The 21,371-nt window shown below is 44.7% G+C and overlaps 1 protein-coding gene across 8 annotated transcripts in view; it reads right to left on the bottom strand.

Annotated features, from left to right (window-relative positions):
• LOC115092117 (NEDD4-binding protein 2-like 2) overlaps positions 1 to 21,371 on the bottom strand; it is a 314,632-nt gene that overhangs the window by 113,981 nt on the left and 179,280 nt on the right. For 2 of the 8 annotated variants that reach the window (XR_003856907.1, XM_029602664.1), the window contains exon 7: positions 13,288 to 14,048. The exons of the other annotated variants lie outside the window; for them this stretch is intronic. Coding sequence is in view for 1 of the 2 variants with exons in the window: in XM_029602664.1 (XP_029458524.1) it covers positions 14,018 to 14,048 (31 nt within the window). In the remaining variant the exon portion in view is untranslated. Of the gene's footprint in view, positions 1 to 13,287; positions 14,049 to 21,371 lie in introns of those variants that run through there. 8 annotated transcript variants of the gene reach the window in all.

Genomic DNA, 21,371 nt, shown 5'->3' on the forward strand with positions numbered 1-21,371 from the left:
CAAAAATCCATGACCTACAATTCAACGCCAACGCCCTCTTTTCCTACGTCAATAACCTCACTAAGACCCCCCACCCTGCCACCACAGAAGAAAACTCCAAGGAAAGATGCGAAGACCTTGCTAAATACTTCCAGCACAAAATTTCCAGTATCCTCCTTCGCTTCCTCCACAACCCCACGACCACATCCCCCTCCCCAAAGCACAATAGCCCCTGCATCAGAACCTTCGACCCCACCTCTACGCTAGAAATTGAGACCATCCTTAAAAAAATGAAACCGGCCACACACTTCTCTGACGCAATCCCCTCCAAAACCCTCCTCTCCATACCCACCACCATCACCAAACCCCTAGCTAACATCATTAACTGCTCCCTCTCCTTCGGCAAAGTCCCAGATCCCCTCAAACTTGCCGTTGTGAAACCCCTACTAAAAAAACCCTCCCTTGACCCCTCTGACCCTGCAAGTTACCGGCCCATCTCCAACCTACCCTTTCTTGCGAAAGTCCTCGAGAAAGTAGTCAATATCCAACTCACCGACTACCTCGAGGACCACAACCTCCTGCACCCTTCACAATTCGGATTTCGGAAAGGCCGAAACACCGAGAATCTCCTCTTAGCCATCACTGATGCCATACTCATTGGACTAGACCAAGGAAAATCCTTTCTCCTGGCCCTACTAGATATATCGGCAGCTTTCGACACTGTCAATCATCAAATCCTTAGCACTCGCTTGACAGAGATAGGAGTCGCCGACACAGCACTAGACTGGTTCACCTCTTACCTTACAAACAGAGAATACCTTATAAAACTCGATAACTTTGAATCCTGTCACGTCCCCCTCAGACAAGGCGTCCCCCAAGGATCTTCCCTATCCTCCACCCTCTTCAATATATACCTCCTCCCCCTCTGCAACTTACTCTCAAACCTAGGCCTGGACTTTTTCTTATATGCCGATGATGTACAAATACTCATACCCATTCAAAAAACTCTCAATGAAACCATCCTTTTCTGGGAATCTTGCCTAGTCACCATCAACTCTCTACTAACCGACCTTCACCTTGCTCTCAATGCAACCAAAACCGAACTACTCTTCATATCCAAGCAACCTGAACACGACGACTCCACCACACCACCGCACCCCACCTGAACTTCAAACCACACATCAAGTCCCTTCTTAAAGCTGGTTTCTACAAACTCCAGATCCTCAAAAAACTCAAGCCTTTACTCCACACTCAAGATTTTAGATTAGTCCTACAGTCCACCATTTTCTCCAAAGTGGACTACTGCAACGCCCTGCTGCTAGGCCTTCCATACTCCACCATTAAACCACTCCAAACCCTCCAAAACGCCATGGCACGAATCCTTACGAACACACATAAAAGAGAGCATATCACACCCATCCTAATAGACCTACACTGGCTGCCCATCCAGTTCCGCTCCCAATATAAAACTCTAACTATTCTTCACAACACTCTCTACAATAACAACTCCCCCTGGCTTAAGGAAATGCCCCACTTCCACCTCTCGACCCGCCAGACAAGATCCACCTCCACAGGCACCCTCCACACCCCCCCCCCCTCAAAACAGCCCGCCTATCCACCACCAGAGAAAGGGCCTTCACCATCGCAGGCCCCGCCCTCTGGAACTCCCTCCCCACATACCTCCGCCTTGAACCCTCACTACCCAATTTCAAGAAAGGCATTAAGACCTGGCTCTTCAGACAGGCATACCCCGAAACCAACCCCTCGGAGTCAACCCCCCTGAAACCTCCCTAGTCTCGCCCCCCTGCAACCCATCTTTTACCCCCCCCTTCCTCACCCCCCCCCCCACACCCTCCCTACACCCCCCCCACCCACCCTACACCTCTATCGCTACCTAACTACCGTAACCCTGTATTTCACTGTTAAAACTTACAACCTATTAAATTAAGCTACCTGTTATCTCCTACCATAACTGCTGTAAATAAGCTGTAAATAAGCTAATATCTCATGTTTACTTGTTTAAATGTTAAATAAGTTATCTGTATAACCTGCCATAACTGTTGTAATTAAGCTTCCATATATATCCTCTATATAATCTATATATCCTCATTAACTACTGTAATTAAGCGACTATGTTTAACCCCGTTAATCTACCTCTCATGTAAACTCTGCTACGTTCCTCTACCTTTCTCAGCTGCTGGCTTTCCTCCTTTCACCTCCTCCATCTCTCTCCCCCCCTTTTTCACTCCTGCTCCACGGAGGGACTCTCCAGACCCAGCTCCTGCAAAACAAAAGGGAGGAGGGACTCTAATTCCTCCTTACGAAAAAGACGGAGAGTTCTAGGGTCATCCCCCAAATCCGAGGAAGCAGCGGGGTCTGAGGACATGGGAGACACGGGGGGGGGGGGGGGGCCCCACCGCCGGGACCACCTGCACCTGAACTGGTCCCTGGGGCTCTGCGGCTGGTCCAGTGGTCAACGGCGCTGAGCGAGGAATTTTTGGTGGGGGGGGGGGGCATTCGTCCAGCTCATGCAGGCTAGCTAGATAAGATTTGTGCATGAAGAGGACGAAATCCGCTGAAAAAGGGACCCTGGATTTGGCGGGGGGGAGGGGGGGCGAGGGAAGGTCAGGACCCCCCTCCTGGGCACCTGTGGGGGCCAAATTGGGGGTTAAATCAAAAAAATCTGGCCCCCCAGCCCCAGGGAGCACTGAAATCGGCCCCGATGAAAAATTGGAGATGGCGGCTGTTCCCGGGCTCTGCCGACCCGGGAAAGGCCTAGCCATGCCGGGAGGAGTGGAGCCCCGGGCTAAATTTGCTTGTCCTGCCGAGGAGGGACCTTCCCCACCTGGCAGGCAAGCAGTGCAGAGGCCCTGACGCAAAAAACGCGAAGAGGGCAGGCCACAAGAAAGGCAGGCTGCCAGCCAGGACATAGCTAAGCCGCGGCTGAAGAAAAAAAGCTGAAAAAAAAGCTTGATTGACGGCCTGCACAGCAGGAGAGAGCAGGCGGGAAACCTGCTGCCTTCTGCTTCTCTGGCTGCTGGTTCTAGCCCTACTCTGACCAGAAAAAAATTAAAAAGCTGGTCAACAGCTGCAAATAAGTTAGAGGTAGGTGAGTACCTGCAACTTATTGAAAGTTTGAAACTTTTAAACTTTTTTTTTTTTTTTTTTTACTGAGCACAGCAGCGGGTTAAAAACCCTCTCGGCAGCCAGAGGGGGAACGAGGCCCGGAGAGCGTCGATCCCCACACCTGGAAGCGTCCACGGACTCAGGACTATCCAGGGAACCCCCTCCTGCAAAAGGGGCAAAGCCCCCCTGAGCCGGGTGATGGACGTCTCCCACACAAAAACAGTAAAAGCACTAAAAGAAGGCAAAATTTCCTTCATAGATTTTTTCCTTTGTTTCTAAAACAAGCGGGAATCAAAAGAACTACTTGCTTGAGCCGAAAAAGAAAGAAGAAGAGGCTGACTAGCCTACAGCAGAGAACCGAAGGGGAGATGCTGCACCTGCTGGAGACAGACGAATACTGAAGGGGTAGAGGATAGGCTCTGTCCTGATATAGGGCATCCTTCAAGTTTTAGTTTGTCTCCACCTGCTGGAAAGGAGGCTCAACCCACTGTCTGGACTGATCCAGATACGTACAGGAATGTGACCGCTCTCCTGCAATTGAATGAATCAAGTTCAGATTATCTTTAAAAAGGGTATGGGTGTAGGAAAAGATTTGGAAGGGTGAGTGACCAGTTAAAACAGAAAACCATAAAGCCAGCCCGGTGGCTCAGTTCATAAGTGTTGTGCACGGTCATATGAAAGTTCCCCCGGTTCAGTTTCTACTCCCCAGGTTAGCAGAGCATAAGACATACTATGGAGGCAGCATTCACAGCTCTCCCTCCCCATCAGGGAGCGGGAAAGACAGAGGGAACCATGGTCACTGCTTAAGGGTGACACCTATGGCCAGATTCAGGGCTCATGATTGTAGGATTCCAGAAGGCACTCTGCTACATGACCCTGGCCCAGGATGATCACTGCAATGACTGGACTAAACAAATTGGAAGAGGATATAAAATAATCCCTGGGTAGTTGTGAATGAAGGCTTAGGAAACCAGATTCCAAACTAGTTCTGACTAAACTGGAAATGTAGAGAAGTAGGAGGAAACTGCTAGGTAAGAAAAAAAATCCACCATTAACTTAGGCAGGAACTTAGGATAGTTGTGAAGCGTAATCCTGATATGATGAAATTAAAAGTAAGGTAGATAAGTCACTAATACCTAGAGTTCAGTGAAAAAAAAACAAAAAAACCCCCCCCAATATTCCAGCTCAGGTAACTTTCAAACAGGAACTTTCATTAATTGTTTAAATCCATGTTCCATTACACAACAGCATCCTTCATATGAGCATTCATGTGAAGCAGGTTCTATGAAACGATTGTTAAGATATTGGGCTCCCTTAAACATTTTTTCTAAGGACTGCTTTGATCTGAACTGCTTTGCTGCCTGACCATCGGCAAGACCTGAACTGACTTCACACATCTTTTTCCTGGGCTTTGGGGCAGGCTTTAAGGTGGAATTATTTTTAGCCAATCAGGTTTGAAGTCTCTCCTACTGGGCCTGAACTGCTCGAGGCAATATCTTTGAGCAGATGATACATCCGCTGAGATTATCTATGCATCTATAGCACTGCAAGCCATCAGTAATTAATATATTGTTGGAGCATTTTGCTATGTCTGCTGAAGTCACTTAACTGCTACATGGACATCTCTGATCAAAAAAAACAAGTGTCATCTAATTAAAAGATATTTCCTTCAGAAAGCTTCAGAGAAAAAAAATCTAATGGTTGCAGGACTAGCTCAGTAGGTTAAATATGAATCTGCTCCGCCACACAGGAAACAGCAAGACATAAAAGAAAGCCTTACTAAGTACGCAAATGTAAAAACAAACAAAAAAACCCACACCCTGATTAAACAGCAATAAAAAATGGTGCAAAAAGGTCCAAAAAAAAGCCCAAGGGCAGAGGGTAAAAAAGATGCTCTTTCAAAGACAATTAATAAAAAGAAAATAGAGTAGCAGCTGGATCTGGTGACATGCAGGTTCATTCTCTCACACATATAAAAGCTTTTTAGAAACTTTTCCAGATGTTCTTCCATTGCACAAAATACAGTTGTATGACCTATATGTGACTTCCATTAAGCCAATTTAGTATGAAATGAAAGCTAAAACTTTATTTGTATACATATTTACATGAAAAGATTGCAAGTTGAGTGTTAAAAATGTAGCCAGTGTGAATTTTTCCTGTCATCTTAAAAAGTCTGCTTTTGAATTATTTGAAATACCCTTCTCTGTATAGCTATCCGTTCTCATAGTCAACTACTACATTATATTCATATGATTCAATCATGTAACAATTTAATGACACTATAGAAAAAGTACAATATTCACAGCAGGAAACTGCAAACAATTTGTATCATTAAATGAAATAAAATATTAAATACTTGTATTTACCAAAGATCTAAGGTGTTTACAGTATGAATCTACTGAGTAGATTTTATAAATTCTACATCTGGATTTATGTAACAGGGAGTAATTCATTTTACTTCTCTTTGCATCAATTTCTCAGTCTACAGTTGAGTAACTTAATAGATTCTGCTTCTTCATACTCTCATTCAAAAGCTGTTATAGAGAGTCTGCAAGCCTGTTTTCCCCAGCTGGATGTTTGTATGTTTCTAACATTCAAACCTATAATTGTAAAGGCAACAAGATTATGGTTGGACAAAGGGCATTATTAAAACAATTATTTTATTTAGTTATTTTGCTGTTTGCTATCATTATCCTATCAAAATTAAGACATAAAGCTTTCTCAAGGCACTTACTGATGGGATAGAGAAATTTCTACTTACCTGATAATGTTACGCGTGCCGTCTGCGGCAGACCAGCGGCGCGCCCCCCTCCCCCCCTTCTTGCACGGTCTCCAGCTCCTGGTTCCTCCTCGCTGGCGGCGGTGGGCCACCGGCTCTGACCTTGGGCTGTCCCCGGTGCCTCCGGCTCTGCCTTGGTCCCCAGTGCTACCAGTCAAGATGCCATTGTCCATCGGGCCTCTCAGCATGGTCCGCGGAGAGACGCCGCCACCCGCGCCATGCCCCTCCCTAGGCGCATGCACGCATCGCTAATCCTTTTAAAGGGCCTGCGGCGGGAACCTGGCTGCAGCCCCGGATATTGACGTCAGACTCTCTAGTGTATTTAAGCTCAGTCCTCGCTCCATAGCGTTGCCTTTGCAACAGAACTCCTCGTACTCGTTGCTGATAGCGAATTCTCTCTATTACTTGTTCCTGACCTTCGTGTTCCCGGTTCCTGTCTTCATCGTTCCTGCCCTGTCTATGTTTTAGTCTGACTTTTCTTTGTTGGACTTCGCTATAGCCTACTATGCCTAACTACGCTACGGCCTGTCTCCAGACCCGGACCTCCGCTACGCCTGACTACGCTACGGCCTGTCTCCAGACCCGGACCTCCGCTACGCCTGACTACGCTACGGCCTGTCTCCAGACCCAAACCTCCGCTACGGCCTACCTCCAGACCCACACCTCTGCTTCGCCCGACTACACTAGACTTCTCCGTAATCAGACCATCGCCTTGACTACACCAGACTTCTCTGTAATCAGACCATCGCCTTGGTTGACTATGCTACAGACTTCTCCATATTCAGAATTCTTCACTGCTTGCCACGACCTCTGCTTGCCGCCGGCTCAGTTCCAAGCCTGTCCTTGATGTCTCTCCTAACCTATTCCCTGGACGTGGACTTACCAGGCTCCGGCCTATCTTTGCTCAAGCGCCTCCAGTTACTCTCCGTTCCAGTGGCGCCCGAGTTCCAGTACCGTACCCAGTTCAGGGTAGGACTACACCATCTATCGACTGCGGTCTCTGGGCTGAACCAACTACTCTTACAAACTAACCTCGAGGCCCACCTAAGTCCTGCCGGCCCTGGCACCCAAAGGCTCAACCCGCGAGGAAAGAGGGCTGGTATAGGTGAAGCTCCACCTGCCGACGGTGGGTGCCCGTAAGTTCTCACCTACGGGTTGCGTCAACCCCACCTCGGCCCAAGGGTCCACCTCTGACGCAACAGATAATTTCCTTTCTTCTAAGGAAGTCAGGCAAGGCCATACAAGTGAGCTATGCACCTCTACCAAAGGATGGAGACAGAGTAAAGCTGATGTCATGGACATATAGCCCAGCCCTGACATCAGCCCACCAGTATTCTCTGGAAAAGCCAAACGGTGAACAAACTGATTATACGTGAACACGATTATTAACAGTCAAGCACTCATGCTTCCACCCAATTGGGAACACAGAGCTCAGCCAAAAGAATTAACATGCACTAATCTCAGGGGCTGGTTATGTCACTTACCAATCCTTCAATGAATTAACAGAACAGTCTGCATTGTCCGCAAACAAAGGACAAACTGAAAGCAAGTAGGCAGCCAAGGGTGGGTTATGGATTGGCCTATCTTCCTTACAGGAAAGGAAATTATCAGGTAAGTAGTAATTTCTTTTTCCTCTGAACTCAGGCAGGTCAATTCACACAAGTGGGATGTATCAAAGCTACTCTGAACAGGGCAGGAGGCTGCTCACGGTTCAATTAACACTGCACATGCTAAGACTGTGCCCTTCGGAGCCCGAATGTCCAAGTGGTAAAGTTTGGGAAGACATGGAAGGAAGGCCACATTGCTGCTTGGGACAACTTGGCTAGACAAAATAACCAAGGCAATGCCCACAATACCGCCTGAGCTCTAGTGGAATGTGCTCTAACTTGCTTAAAGAAAGGAATCCTCGCATCCACACAGGTGGTTCGTGATGTCATTCTTTTTTCCAATGGGCCATAGTTGTCGCATTGACAGTTTCCCCTTGTTTACCTCCACCATGGAGCACAAACAGCTGATCCTACATCCTGAAAGATTTAGAAATCAAGTACCTCATCAGATGCTGCTTGAAATCCAAGGCCCGCAAAAGACGATACCCACGCACAGCATTATCCCTGTCTAGCATGGACACGGAAAAGGAGTGATCCAATTGAAATGTCCGAAACTACTATAGCAAAAAATAAAGGAAGGTACACACTAAAACGGTCCATGGCAAGATCTTGCAGCTCGGAAATCTGGTGCACTGAACAGATTGCCACGAGAAAAATCTGCCTTCAAGGTAAGTATCCACAAGGAAAGACCACATAGTGGATGAAAGGTGGGAACCATAAAAAAAAAAATCAAGACCAGATTAAGGTCCTGCCGAGGTACCATTAGCCACAAGGGAGGCTGAAGATGTTTTAACTCCCTTCAAGAACAGGACATATCTGGATGAGAAGACAATAGCCCACCATTGTCTCACCTCATATAACAAGCGAGAGTTGATACTTGAACCTTCAGGGTAGTAAGGGCCAAGCCTTTCAGCAAATCTTCTGGCAGAAGTTCCAAAATTGAAGGAATTTCCCTTCGAGAGGCTGAGAACCTTACTCCTCACACCAGACCTCTCAACTCTCAGATTGTAACAAAAGCCAGAGACATAGAAAACTTTCTGGCGTGGAGCAAAGTGGAAATCAAACATGGATATTCTTCTGCAGTAACAACTGAGCGCTTTTGAGGGTCAAAGAATAAGACAAAAATCAACCTGGATCATCATGTGGAATGGGTCCCGGATGCAACTGATCCATCCTGAGTGGCAGCCTGAGAGGACTGCCCATCAGCAACCTCTGCACAACAGCCTATCACGGCCTCCAGAGTCAATCTGGAGCCACCAGAAGTACGGTTTCGGTCTGGCTAGCAATCTTCTGAATGATCCTGCCTATCAGTGGCCATGGCAGGAAGGCATATACAATCCTGTCCCGTGGCCACATCTTAACAGCATCAATATTCTGTGCTCTTGGATCTTTACTACGACTGAAGAACCATGGTACATCTGCATTGTCGGAGGATGCCCACAAAACCCAAACGGACGATCCCAGTGCACTACCATAAGTTGAAAGGCTTCTGGTTCCACCTTGACTGATGCAGGCCACTGTTGTCACCCCAAGAGCTTCCAGCTGCTTAGCAAACCACCAACATGCCAGTGGAACTGTACTAGCTTCCAACTCCTAACAGTGAGCCCCCCAACTCAGAAGGCTTGCATCTGTCATGAGAAAAAACCAGCCTGGTGTCTCCAGGGAAATCCCTTTCTTAAAATGATCCGCCTGTAGCCATCAGTGCAACTGAACGCTCACAGCCAGGGGCTGGTGAAATCACACCATGCACTCCTGTGAACATGTGTTGAAGGGGTCACAGAAGCACCCTCGCGCAGGGGACAATGTCCAAAGTGGCCGCCACTGACTCCAGGACCTAAAGATAAGACTACATTGTCAGACTAATAGTCCTCTTCAGGGCCTGAACTTGAGCAATTAACTTCTGAATGCGACTTTCCGGCAGAAATACTCTGCCCAGCTCTACGTTGAATTGCACTCCAAAATACTCCAGCATCTGAGACAGCTGTAAGTCATCCAGATATGAATGTACCACGCTGGGCTTGATGGACCCTTGGTCTGACCCTGCACGGCAATTTCTTATGTTCTTACCAGGATGCCTTCTTTGCACAGAGATGCCACTACTACCACCATGACGGCGGAGGAAGTCCCGGGACCAATCACAGCCCAAAGGGCAGAGTCTGAACATGATAATGACAGTCCAGAATGGCAAGGCTCAAGAAATGCTGATGTTCCTGGTGAATGTGTAGATATGCCTCTGTCAGATCTAAGACATTAGGAACTCCCTTGTTTGTACTGCCATTATTATAGAACAAAGAGTTTCCATCTGGAAATGAGTCAATGCTAAAGACAATTAACTTTCTTAAGATCAAAGATGGATCAAAGGACCTCCTTCTTGGGAATGTCAGAATAAGGGAATAGTGGCCTATAAGACCAACAGGCTCCTGAAGGTGGTCTCCACCGCCACTCTCTTTGCAGAGAGTTTCACGGAAAGACTATAGAGGCATCCAGAAGATTCTGGAGGAATTCTAGAGCATAGTGCTCCCCTATGATCTGTCATACGTTGGATCCACCTCCGTGAGTCCCTGCACCTTCATTGTGAATATTGAGGAATTTAGATTCCAGAGTATGCATCCTTACAAGGCTTTCTAGGCCAAAAGAACTGAGATCTTCTAAAGGGGCAAATACTTTTGAGAAGAGGCTCTTTGGTAAGGATGCAAATAAAATAGAACCCTAAAAGGTAACTTTGAGAGACTGAACTTGCAAACCGTGTCTGCAAACATGGAAGCCACCTCTCTAGCAGCTGTCTGCACAAAGTCAAAGCCCGCATCAGCTAAGAATGTGGCCACCAGTTTTATACCTATATGCCATCGGACCCCATTCCTTGCATCTCTTGAGACACACACACCATTCTGAGCTACCAGGGGCAACAAGACACAATCTGCAAATACACTGCCAAAGGCTCAAAGGCCTGCGTAAGAATAATCTCAATCTACCTATCCTGAGTATTGTTTAGAACTGCCCCTCCTTACACTGGGACGATGGTTCACTTGGTAACAGCACCTACCAAGTTAAGACACCTTCGGATATCGCAAATGTTCCCTCGTCTTCGATCCAAGGGGTATAATCCTGCTAAAAGCACCCCCTCTTTGAAGTTAACTTCAGGTGCACTCTATTCAAGGTCAATCAACTCTTGAATTGCATCCAGGTGGAAAAAAACATGACACTTTGCAAAGGGATGGGGTTCTTCTTTGGCACACCCGAAGAGTCACTCCCAGCCACACCAAACATTTTCAGAGTCTGAAACAACAGACTTGACAACACATCTCTGTGAAAGAATCAGATCAGAGCCCTATGTGGCTCCAAATCTGGAGGAATTTCCTCCTCTTCCAGACGGGAGGAGCCCAAATCCCCGGAGTCATCCGACATATCCTTATCCACATCCACCTGAATATTACCAGGGACTGCCTCATTGCGATGCTTGCATGCGGTGGCTGAAAAGTGGAAGCCCCAAGGATGCTAACCCAACTTAGAAGGGATCCACGGCTCTGCTGGGCGTCTCTGCAGAAAGCTCTGAAGACCCTGGAAAAAAAATTACAACCAGGAAAAAAAAAGGATGGATCCATACTGGGGCCCATAGGCCAAACCTAAAACTGGTCGACTGACCCACATCTCTCGTAGATGACTGTCACCGGAAATAAAATAGGAGGGGTTACATTTGTTGTATCGCCTTCCATCCAACTCCCCTCAGTCTGAGAGAATGGTCTGCAGTAGGTAAATCACCTTGTCCAAACAGCGCTTAAATAATGCGATGGCTGTATTGCCCTTATACGGCAAGTCACATAGATAGCTAGACTTAAACCTCTATGTCCCTGGCGCCATAGCTGTCTGGCACTGTATGCCAGACAGCCACTTGTGCACATTGACCATGTCTGGGAGTACATGCGCCTCAATATCTTGCGCTAATAATATGCGCTCAAATAACATGTATTCAGACAGGATGCGCTCAGACAAGATATGCCCAGATAGAATGCACTCAGTGTGCGTTCATGAAGATTCAAATAGTATGCTCAAGTTCCTGCACACACAATACGCCCAAAATCAGGAAGAGGACATATGCACACAAATCCATGTTCAAGAACATGCATAATAGGCCTTAGCTTTACGCGCCCCAAGTATATGTGCACGTGCATGTTTACATCCATGCACCGCCGCGCGGCACACTCACCTGCCAGTGCACAGGAAAACACACCACCGTGGCCTACCATGCGGCCGAAGAAACCAAGCCTTTCGAGCAGGGCCTAGCCAAGGGCTGCTCAACCCGCCAAGCCTGCACTGCCTCTGCTCTACACTAAACTTCACAGAAAAGTGAGAAGGGAAGGATGCCGAACATCCAGCACCAAGGGAAGGAGACCTGGTAAAGAAAGCAATAGGGAAACTAAAACCTCCCTACACTTTCTTCTCTTTTTTATCTAAGTACCTGAGCTCATCCTTTTCTGGCTGAGAACTGCATGTATGAGTCTCCAGCTATGGAGGGGAGAGAGAACAAGCCTTCTTCACCGAGCCCTCCTCTGGACCCAATCGCTTCTCTCCCCCCCCCCCCCCCCCCCAAGAATCCATGCCCGAGGCAGGCTCCCAGACTGAAAACGCTCAACTGAGGGACGGACACATTGATGTCACCTCAGGAGCTCAAGCACGGTATAAAAATCTTCTATCTTCTCTTTTTTCATTTTTTACCACAAGTAACCCCCAGTAGGGAAATGCATGTCCACCATCTGCTGGAGATGGAGAATACTAGAGGGCTGATGTTGGGGCAGGGCTATATGTCTATGATATCAGCTTTACTCCATCTCCATCTGCTGGTAGAGGTGCATAACCCACTTGTGTGGACTGGCCTGTCTGAGTAAAGAGGAAGTAAAGTTTTAAACACTGTTGTCCTAAGTCTAACTTGTTAGAAGAGTGCACATCTTCAGAGAAAAAGGATACATACTAGAGTTGGGTAAACTGCAGCTTGTGTAAGGCTGCTGTACAGCCCACAGCAGTGAGCAAGTCCTGGCCCACAGAAGTTACAGCACATCACTTCTGCATGGAAATAATATCTGCTGGTTGGAAGTGATTTTGTCAATGCAAGCACTCAGCAACTCACAGCTTCTTGGTGACCTCCTCTACCCTGGACCTTCGGTGGCCCTCAGCCAAAATGTTTGCCCACCCCTGATTTATGCACTAGAAATAATAAATCAGATAATGAGATTGAGCTGAATATTTTTACTTTTTTAATTTGATTTACTACATAATCTACCTTTGCAGGGGATACATCCTAGCCCAGGGGTGGCTAACTAGCCCTCGAGAGCCACGAACAGGCCAGGTTTTCAGGATATCCACAATGAATATGCATGAGATAGATGCCTGTTTGTGGCTCTCAAGGAATGGAGTTGGCCAACTCTGTGCTAGCCTATCAGCTATCCATCAGATCATATCCAAATTTGTTTTTCCAAGAACTTAGCAAATAGAGGTTAATTTGTTAAATTCCAATACCATGTGCATTCAACTATCATCATGCAAGATGATGCCAATTTTAATCAGGTCTTTATTCTGGGACCAGATGTTAGCTGCCTTATATTAAGAATAGAGAAGCACAACTAAAACAGAGAGCTACATGTTTAGGAACTGTACAAACCCCTCCCCCACAAAAAATAAACCTACCAAAGCACTAGTTGATTACCTTAAACCTGTCTATGTTGATATCTCAACTCTTTCTACAAGTGCCATGAGCTGTTTACCAATCATTAATAGGGAAATGAGGAAAAGGAGGCATGAAAACCCAAACAAAAACTAAATGGTTTAGTGTGGTAAGATTACTACATAAGTAAATTTTAGTTTACAGAATATACGAGTCAAATAATCCATGTTTCAACATCTAAATAACAACTTTAAACTGTGAAAAGAACAGATTTTGTGATTAACTTCCAAGAACATTTAAACTAAGTTAAATATGGTTTATGAAATCACATTCTGTGCTTCATCGCAGTACAAAAAAAATTAAATTAGCATTAGAAAAAAGTTTACAACACAACATGTCAATGTATTTCTGAATTTTCAAACTTGATTGACTTCTAAAGAGTAATCCATCTCTCCTATAGACCTTCTTCAATAAAAAGCATGCAGGCAGAAATATATGAGAGGTTTCCTTTCTGCAAATTAAATTGTTTATTTCAAGAAATTTGCCATTTGTAATTTTTGGATTAAACAACTAAGTTTATATACAAAAAAAGCTAAAATTGACATAATTAAAATGTGTATTACTAAAATTTTACAATTTTCTTTTCCTGACTAGCAGAAGACATTCAAAAAATATTTTCTTAGAAACAAATCTTTTATACAAAAGTAGAAAAAAAAGTTATAAACCGATACCATGCAATGAACCTTGCCACCTGCTGAGTTACCAATAAGTGAAATCTTTGTAACTTTCAATAATTATAATGGTGTAATTCTTGTCAGTGGTTAAATGGCATGGTTATAGGATTCTTGTCTTCCTAGGAAGATGTCACCATCACAATGAATGAGAGCAAAGAAGCATGTTTCTGAAACAAGAAATGTAAGGAAATTCATTATTCCCTAGCTGTACATTAACAGAACTGTGTAGTTTGAATGGGTAAATATTCACAGTTACCAAATTAATCCTTTATATATTAAATTGGGGATTGATCTTACAGTATTCTTAGCATTATGCTGCATAAAATGGTCAATATGTTGTGCAAACCTACCTGTTTCACAAAACCACTAGCATACAAAATTTGTTAATATGTTTGTTGTCTTGTTACAAGCAGTATCAATTCTGAGTTTTTCATTTTTTACTGCTTATGCGCAGCTGAAAATTCAACCAATAAAAAACAAAAAGGTACACTATGCTGCTCTTTTATTTAAAACATAATACTAAGCATAAATCACAAATTATAAACAATGTCAAAATAATTTTTTTCACTGGAAGGATGGTATAAGTATGGACCACCTTCCTGGGGTGGATGGTAGCATCTAAAACAGTAACAGAGTTTAAAAGGACATCGAATAATCACAGAGGATCCTTAGTTACTAAAAGTGGAGACAGTTCATAACTTCATACTTGCCCAATTCTTAACAATGAGCTTTGGGGCTGCCAGAATGAATAGCAAAGTGATTAATATGAAATGTTAAAAGTCCTAGCAGAAACATAGACCTGGCCTGGCCTGGTTTATCTAGCAGTATGCATTGGCAGAAATAGCTAGCAGCTGGGTCTGTCTATAGCAGGCTAGCTATTTAAATGAGAACAGATCTTTACGTTTAGGCACAGGAAAGGTGGGTGCTAGAGAGAACTAAGGGTGTGTGCGGGGAGGGGGGCATTTATGCTCTTCTCAAGATGGTGGAATTCAGAAAAAGACAGACTGCCCTGGATAAAGAGAAATCAGGCAGGTTGTCACTCTGGCTGACAGCTGGGATATATCCATAGCAATTTGGACAAAATTAATGAGCAAACTGCATGGGACAAATGGTCTGTTTTTGTCGCCTCCTACTACTTTACTATAACTCTTTATGTTCTCCAGCATCTTTTTAAAAACATTAAACCAATTTCCTACAGAAAAGTAGTTTAAAGTTTTATTACCTTTTAAAAATTAAAAAAATAGCAGTGCTAGAAAGTAAGGTTCTGAATAAGCTATTTATCTCCAAAGATTTTTTTTTCTTTTAAAGGGAAGTACCACAAAATGTTTTTCTTCTGTTTCACAGCGTAAAAATTTTTTAGCTTGCAGATGTAAAACATATCTTACCTGATAATTTTCTTTCCTTTACTTTTGCTACACCAGTCCAGAACTGGGTTTAATGTACATCCAGGTGATGGAAGCAGAGTGCCAGCTTTGGTTTTTTCAATGACATAATGTAGTAAATGACCAGTAAAGCCAGTATTTCTCTAACAAAGCCTAAAAATAAACTTCAAAAACTAATTGTCTGGGGATTTTTTTTAAACAGAAGATCCTTAAACATGAGTAAAGATCCTTAAAATGAGTAAAGATTCTTTTTAAAAATAAATAAAAAAAAACTTCTAAGTTTAGTTTCCTGGGTGGGTTTCTGGACTAGTGTAGTAGAACTAAAGGAAAGAAAATTATCAGGTAAGATATAATTTTTCATTATCTTTCTGCTATATCAGTCTAGAACGACTGGGAGGTACCAAAGCCCAACTATTCTGGGTGGAGGATGCTAAACAAGCTTTAAGAATGCTTGCTCCAAATGCTGTACCTTATTTTGCTAGAACATCCATTTATAATGGTTTAATAAAAGAATGTAAAGTAGATCAAACTGCTGCTTTACAAATCTCTATAGGATTTACAGGGGCTGCTTCTGCTCGAGGCATATTGTGCACTTGTTGAATGAGCTCTGATTATTTTGGGGGCTTGCTTGCCTTTGAACACATACGCTGATATAATTGTCTCTGTTATCCATCTTGTAGTCTTCCCTTTAAAGTGAACCTCCAAATAACTTAGCTGTAGTTAAAATTGGTTTTATGACTTCTAAATACTTTAAGAGAATTCATCGCACATCTATATTTTTCAGTGATCCATTTTTCCTTCACATTCTCCTTTTCAAAAAGGCAAGTAGTACTACTGACTGATTTAAACAATAGAACGAGATTATCTTTGGCATAAATGAACGTACTTGCATAATCTTTACAATCTCTCAATTTTTAAAAATGGGTCTCTACAAGATAATGCCTGAATTTCAGATGTGTCTTGCTGAAGTGATGGATACTAAGAAAATTGTTTTTATAAATCTTTGATTGAAATTTGATTTAGAGGTTCAAATGGAACTGACACTAGCGTTTTTAATACTAAATTTAGATTTCATTGAGGAATAGTTGCTTTATAAGGTAGGTGGAGCCACTTTACTCCTTTTAAAAATCTAGCCACATTAGGATGAGCTGCTAATGAAACTTCCTTGACTCTACCCCTTTTAATGAATGTAGTGCTAAGCCCTTTTCCAATCCTTTTTGAAGAAAAGTTAAAATATCTGCACACTAATGTGACAACGAAGTGTCTTTACAATGTTTCAAAACAGAGCCACACAAGTACATATGCCAGTGAAGTTGAAGTCTTTCTAGCCTTTACTAGGGTAGATATCAGAGTGAGAGTATCCTCTTGTAACTAGTCTTGACCTCTCAAGAACCAGGCTGAAAGATAAAATAAAATGGGTTCTCCATTTTTACTGGACCCTATTTTAATAGACCACGGAGATCCACTAACTGAAGAGGCTGTGGGCCCCCAATGAGTGCTTGCATTGGGGGCCAGTAGTGCTTCAGGAGGTACTACAAATGGAGCTCTCCTTCTTATCAGCTAGAGAGGTCAAACCAGTACCACCAGGGCAAAGACGTTGGGAATTCTACTCCAGGTACTTCCTGATTCCAAAGAGAACAGGAGGAGACCGTCCTATGCTAAACCTAGGAACATTTCAAGATTGTTTCCTTGGGCACCTTGATCCCCGTTTTGCAAAAAGGGGACTGGCTATGCTCCCTCGACCTAAAGGATGCGCACACACACATTGAGATCTTCCCCAGTCACAGGAAGTATTTCCAATATGTGGTGGGAAGACCACACTTCCAGTACCAAATGTTGCCTTTCAGGCTTGCATCCATCCCATGGGTCTTCACAAAATGCTTGGCCGTAGTAGCAGCACACCTCCGCAGAGTCAGAGTGCATGTCTTCCCATATCTGGACAATTGGCTGGTCAATAGCATGTCTCAAGCAGGGGCCATCAAGTCCATGCGCTTGACCATTTGGGTGTTGGAGTCACTAGGATTTGTATTCAACTACCCAAGACACATCTCAGCCCATCACCTCAATTGGACTTCATAGGAGCCCTGCTAGACATGGATCATCAAGCCAAGGCCTTTCTGCCCTGCCAGAGAGCAGACGCCTCGGTGACTACTACGGTAGAGATTCAACAGAGCCAGCAGGTATCGGCCTGGCATATGTTGAGGTTGTTGGGCCATATGTCTGCAACCATCCATGTTACTCCCTTGGCACTTTTACACATGCACAGTGCCCAGTGGACCCAGAGGTCACAGTGGCACCAAGCCACTCAGAGCCTCCAGGATTGCATTTGAGTCACTCCACCTCTCCGGGATTCGTCGTCCTGGTGGTGGGTACTTTCCAATATGGAACAGGGGATTTTGTTTCGTAGTCTCCCCACTCAAATTGTCCTAACCATGGATGCATCTACCCTGGGGTGGGGAGCTCATATCGGTGGGCTTGGTACCCAGGGTATTTGGTCCGCTCAGGAACGTTCTTCTCAAATAAGCTTCCTGGAGCTTTGGGCAATCAAGTACGCGCTATGGGCTTTCAGAGATCGGCTGTCCAACAAAACTGTCCAGATCCAGACTGACAACTAAGTAGCCATGTGGTATGTCAACAAGCAGAAATGCACGGGATCGTACCTCCTGCGTCAAGAAGCGGTCCAGATTTGGTTGTGGGCCTTATCACACAAGATTGTGCTCAGGGCCACATACCTGGCCGAGATGGAGAACATGGAAGCGGACAAGCTAAGTCAAGCCTTCAAACCCTACGAGTGGTCTACTGGACAGGGGTTAGTGAAACAGATATTCCGCCTCTGGGGGAGCCCAGTCACAGATCAGTTCACGTCCCCCTGCAACAGCAAGTTGCCTCGGTTTCTGCTCCCTGTACAGATCAGACAGCAAATCAGCCTGGATGCCCTTGCCCTTCATTGAAGTAAGGGTCTTCCTAATGTGTATCCTTCAATTCCCTTAGTGGCGAAGACTCTTGAAGCTTTGTGAGGACAGGAAGCCCCTCACTAGCCAAGACAGATCTGGTTTCTACTCTTGCAGGAGTTGTCCATCCAGAAACCGATCAGTCTGGGGACTTCCCCAGATCTCATCATGCAAGATCAAGGCAGGCTGCGGCCATCCTAACCTCCAGGCCCTGTTGCTCACAGCCTGGATGTTGAGAGGTTGATTCTGCAGCTTCTTGATTTTTCAGAAGATGTCTCGGGTCCTGGTGGCTTCTAAAAAGTCCTACAGACTGAAGTGAAGGAGGTTTTCATTGTGGTGTGAGCACAAGGCCCTAGATCTGTTCTCCTGCTCCCACTCCCCCACCACCACCACAAAACCTGCTTGATTACCACCTTCTACAACTATCGGAGGCTGGCTTGAAAACCAGCTCCATTAGAGTTCATCTGAGTGCAACTGGTGCATACCACCATGGTGTAGATGGCACGCCCATCTCTATACAGCCTATAGTTGTATGTTTCATGCGGAGCCTCCTTCAGTTGAAGCCTCCCCTAAGGCCTCTCAGTGTCTTGGAACCTCAACATGGTATAAGCTCAGCTGATGAAAGCTCCTTTTGAGCTTCTGCGCACATGTGACCTGAAGTACCTGGTGGCAATCACTTCAGCACACACGGTCAGTGAGCTCCATGTCTTAGTGAATAATCCACCTTATACTAAATTTTATCACGACAGGGTGGTCTTGTGTACACACCCTAAGTTCCTGTCTAAGGTGGTGACTGATTCCATCTGAAACAGTCAATCATCCTGCCAATTTTCTTTCCCAGGCCCCATTCGCACCAAGGCGAACAAGCACTGCACAGTTTGGACTGCAAGCGAACCTTAGCCTATCTTGAGCAGACAGAATCCATAGATATTCCACCCAACTTTTTATTTCTTTTGATAAGAATAGGTTGGGCATTGCCGTTGCCTAACAGACACTATCCAACTGTCTAGCAGATTGCATCTCCTTCTATTATGCCCAGGTAGGACTGCATCTTGGGGGTCAAGTCAAAGCTCATTCTATCAGAGCCATGGCAGTGTCGTGGCCCACTTACAAGTAGTTCCCATGGAGATCTGCAAGGCTGTGACATGGAGTTCTCTCCATACATTGACATTCACATCACATTACTGTCTGGATAGGGATGGCTGACGTGACAGTAGGCTTGGGCAGTCTGTCCTTCGGAACCTGTTTGAGGTGTAGAATCCAACTCTCCCAACCTAGGGCCCGTTGTTTGGGTTCAGGCATCTCCCCCTCTGTTACCAACAGCACCAGTGTTGTTGTGCCCGTTGGCACCTGGTTAGGTGTCTGTTGGTCCGCTTTTGTGTTGGTATTCACATGGGTGAATACCTAGCCTTTAGCTAGGTATTCACCCATGTGAGGACTACCATCCTGCTTTTCCTCAGAGAAAGCAGAGTTGCTTACCTGTAACAGTTCTCAGAGAACAGCAGGACGTTAGTCCTCACGAAACCCTCTCATCACCCTGCAGAGTTGGGTGTCTCCTGTTTTTTATTTTAATCTTAAGCCTATATTACGAAACTGAAGAGGGACCCCACATGGATATGTGGTATAGGGAATGCTGGGCAAGTTCAGTGTGCCTAATCAAAGTTCTAGAAACTTTGACAAAACTTTTCCGCTTTGGGCTCCATCTGATGTCACCCATGCACCCTGCTGTCCTTGGAGAACACTTGTTACAGGTAAGCAACTCTGCTTTCTTTTAAATCCTGTTTCTGGAGAGTCCCATTCTGAAAAGACCTATTTCAGAAAGAAGAGGAAAAACTAGAGACGCTTTGAATATTACTTTTATTATTGGATTCCAGATAGGGATCTTCTCAATCTTGGTTTCTGAAAATCTCAGCAGAATTTATATGTCTGATTAATGCTGTAATCTCATTTTTATAGAAAATGTGGGTTACTGTTTTCCTCCCCTTCTTAAAAATTTGCTCCTTCCTCTAGGGAATTGAAACTACTTCTCCCATAATCACGATTCATGTTCACATTGGAAGGAACATATTAACTGAATCTGGTTTAAGACCTGATTTTAAAAACCATCCGGAGCGTAAAAAACAGGGGTTATGTGCACAAGAGCCAGGCTTCTAGGAAGGTGCAGCCCTGGAAGCCGCTGTGCTGGGGGATTGCGTGCCGAGCTGGCGAAAAGTTTCAAAATGAAAAAATTTACAAAAGGTAGGGCCTTCAAGGGGTCAGAGGGAGGGTGGGTAGGTAGGGAGGTTAGAAAGTTCCCTCCCAGTCCGCTCCTTAACTGGAGAAGACTGGGAGGAACTGGCAGAGACCTGATCTCATGCTGCATGTAAACTAGTGAAATCTAACCCTCCCCTCCCCCCATGTGCACCGGCCCGGATTTTATAACATGCACGTGCATGTTATAAAATCGCTCGCCGGGTAGTGCGCGCACATGGACACGTACGCGTATTTTTTAAAAAATCTACCCTTTAGTTTGTAATCTTTTTGGGGTTTGCAATTTTAAACATTGACATCTGATAGGTAACGTTTGTGGAGCCTGAAATTCCTGCTCCTTGCTTTGATCTTATAATGCACAAAATGCTGTATGTAAAATTTTTAAAAATTCTGGTGAATAATCACTCGTGGAGGGGATGTTCTGCTCAAAAACTATTCCCTTTAGAGATTTTGACTTTAGAAGTAAGATAGGGAGGTTCACTATAACTAGGTTCATAACTGCAGCTATGTAGAGCTATACCTGATTGAGCACATTTCAAAATGGCTGCACCATCTGTCTCAAGAGCTGAATTCGAGGTCACTACTATTTCTGGGCAAGACAAAACATGAAATCATTTTATTTTAAAGTCTTTCCTGAGTCTGACCCTAATTTAGCCTTTATGCCACATTACTATTTTCCTCCTTTTCATTTTCTCTGTGAAGACAAGCTGCACAAATTGAGTCATCCGTTGCTATGGAGTGTTTTCTGCCCCAGGCAGCACAGCATTAAGTCTGTTCAGCCACGAGGAGAGGTAAATCTAGTTAAATTTATTCTTCTTTGATTACCAGTTCCCCTCTAATAGATCTATTAGACAGAGCTCCTTAAAATAAATTCCTCCTTTGTAAAGTCCCTGAAGCTTACAATGAT

The sequence above is a fragment of the Rhinatrema bivittatum genome, chromosome 5 (genome assembly GCF_901001135.1).
Source record: "Rhinatrema bivittatum chromosome 5, aRhiBiv1.1, whole genome shotgun sequence".
Lineage (NCBI taxonomy): Eukaryota > Metazoa > Chordata > Amphibia > Gymnophiona > Rhinatrematidae > Rhinatrema > Rhinatrema bivittatum.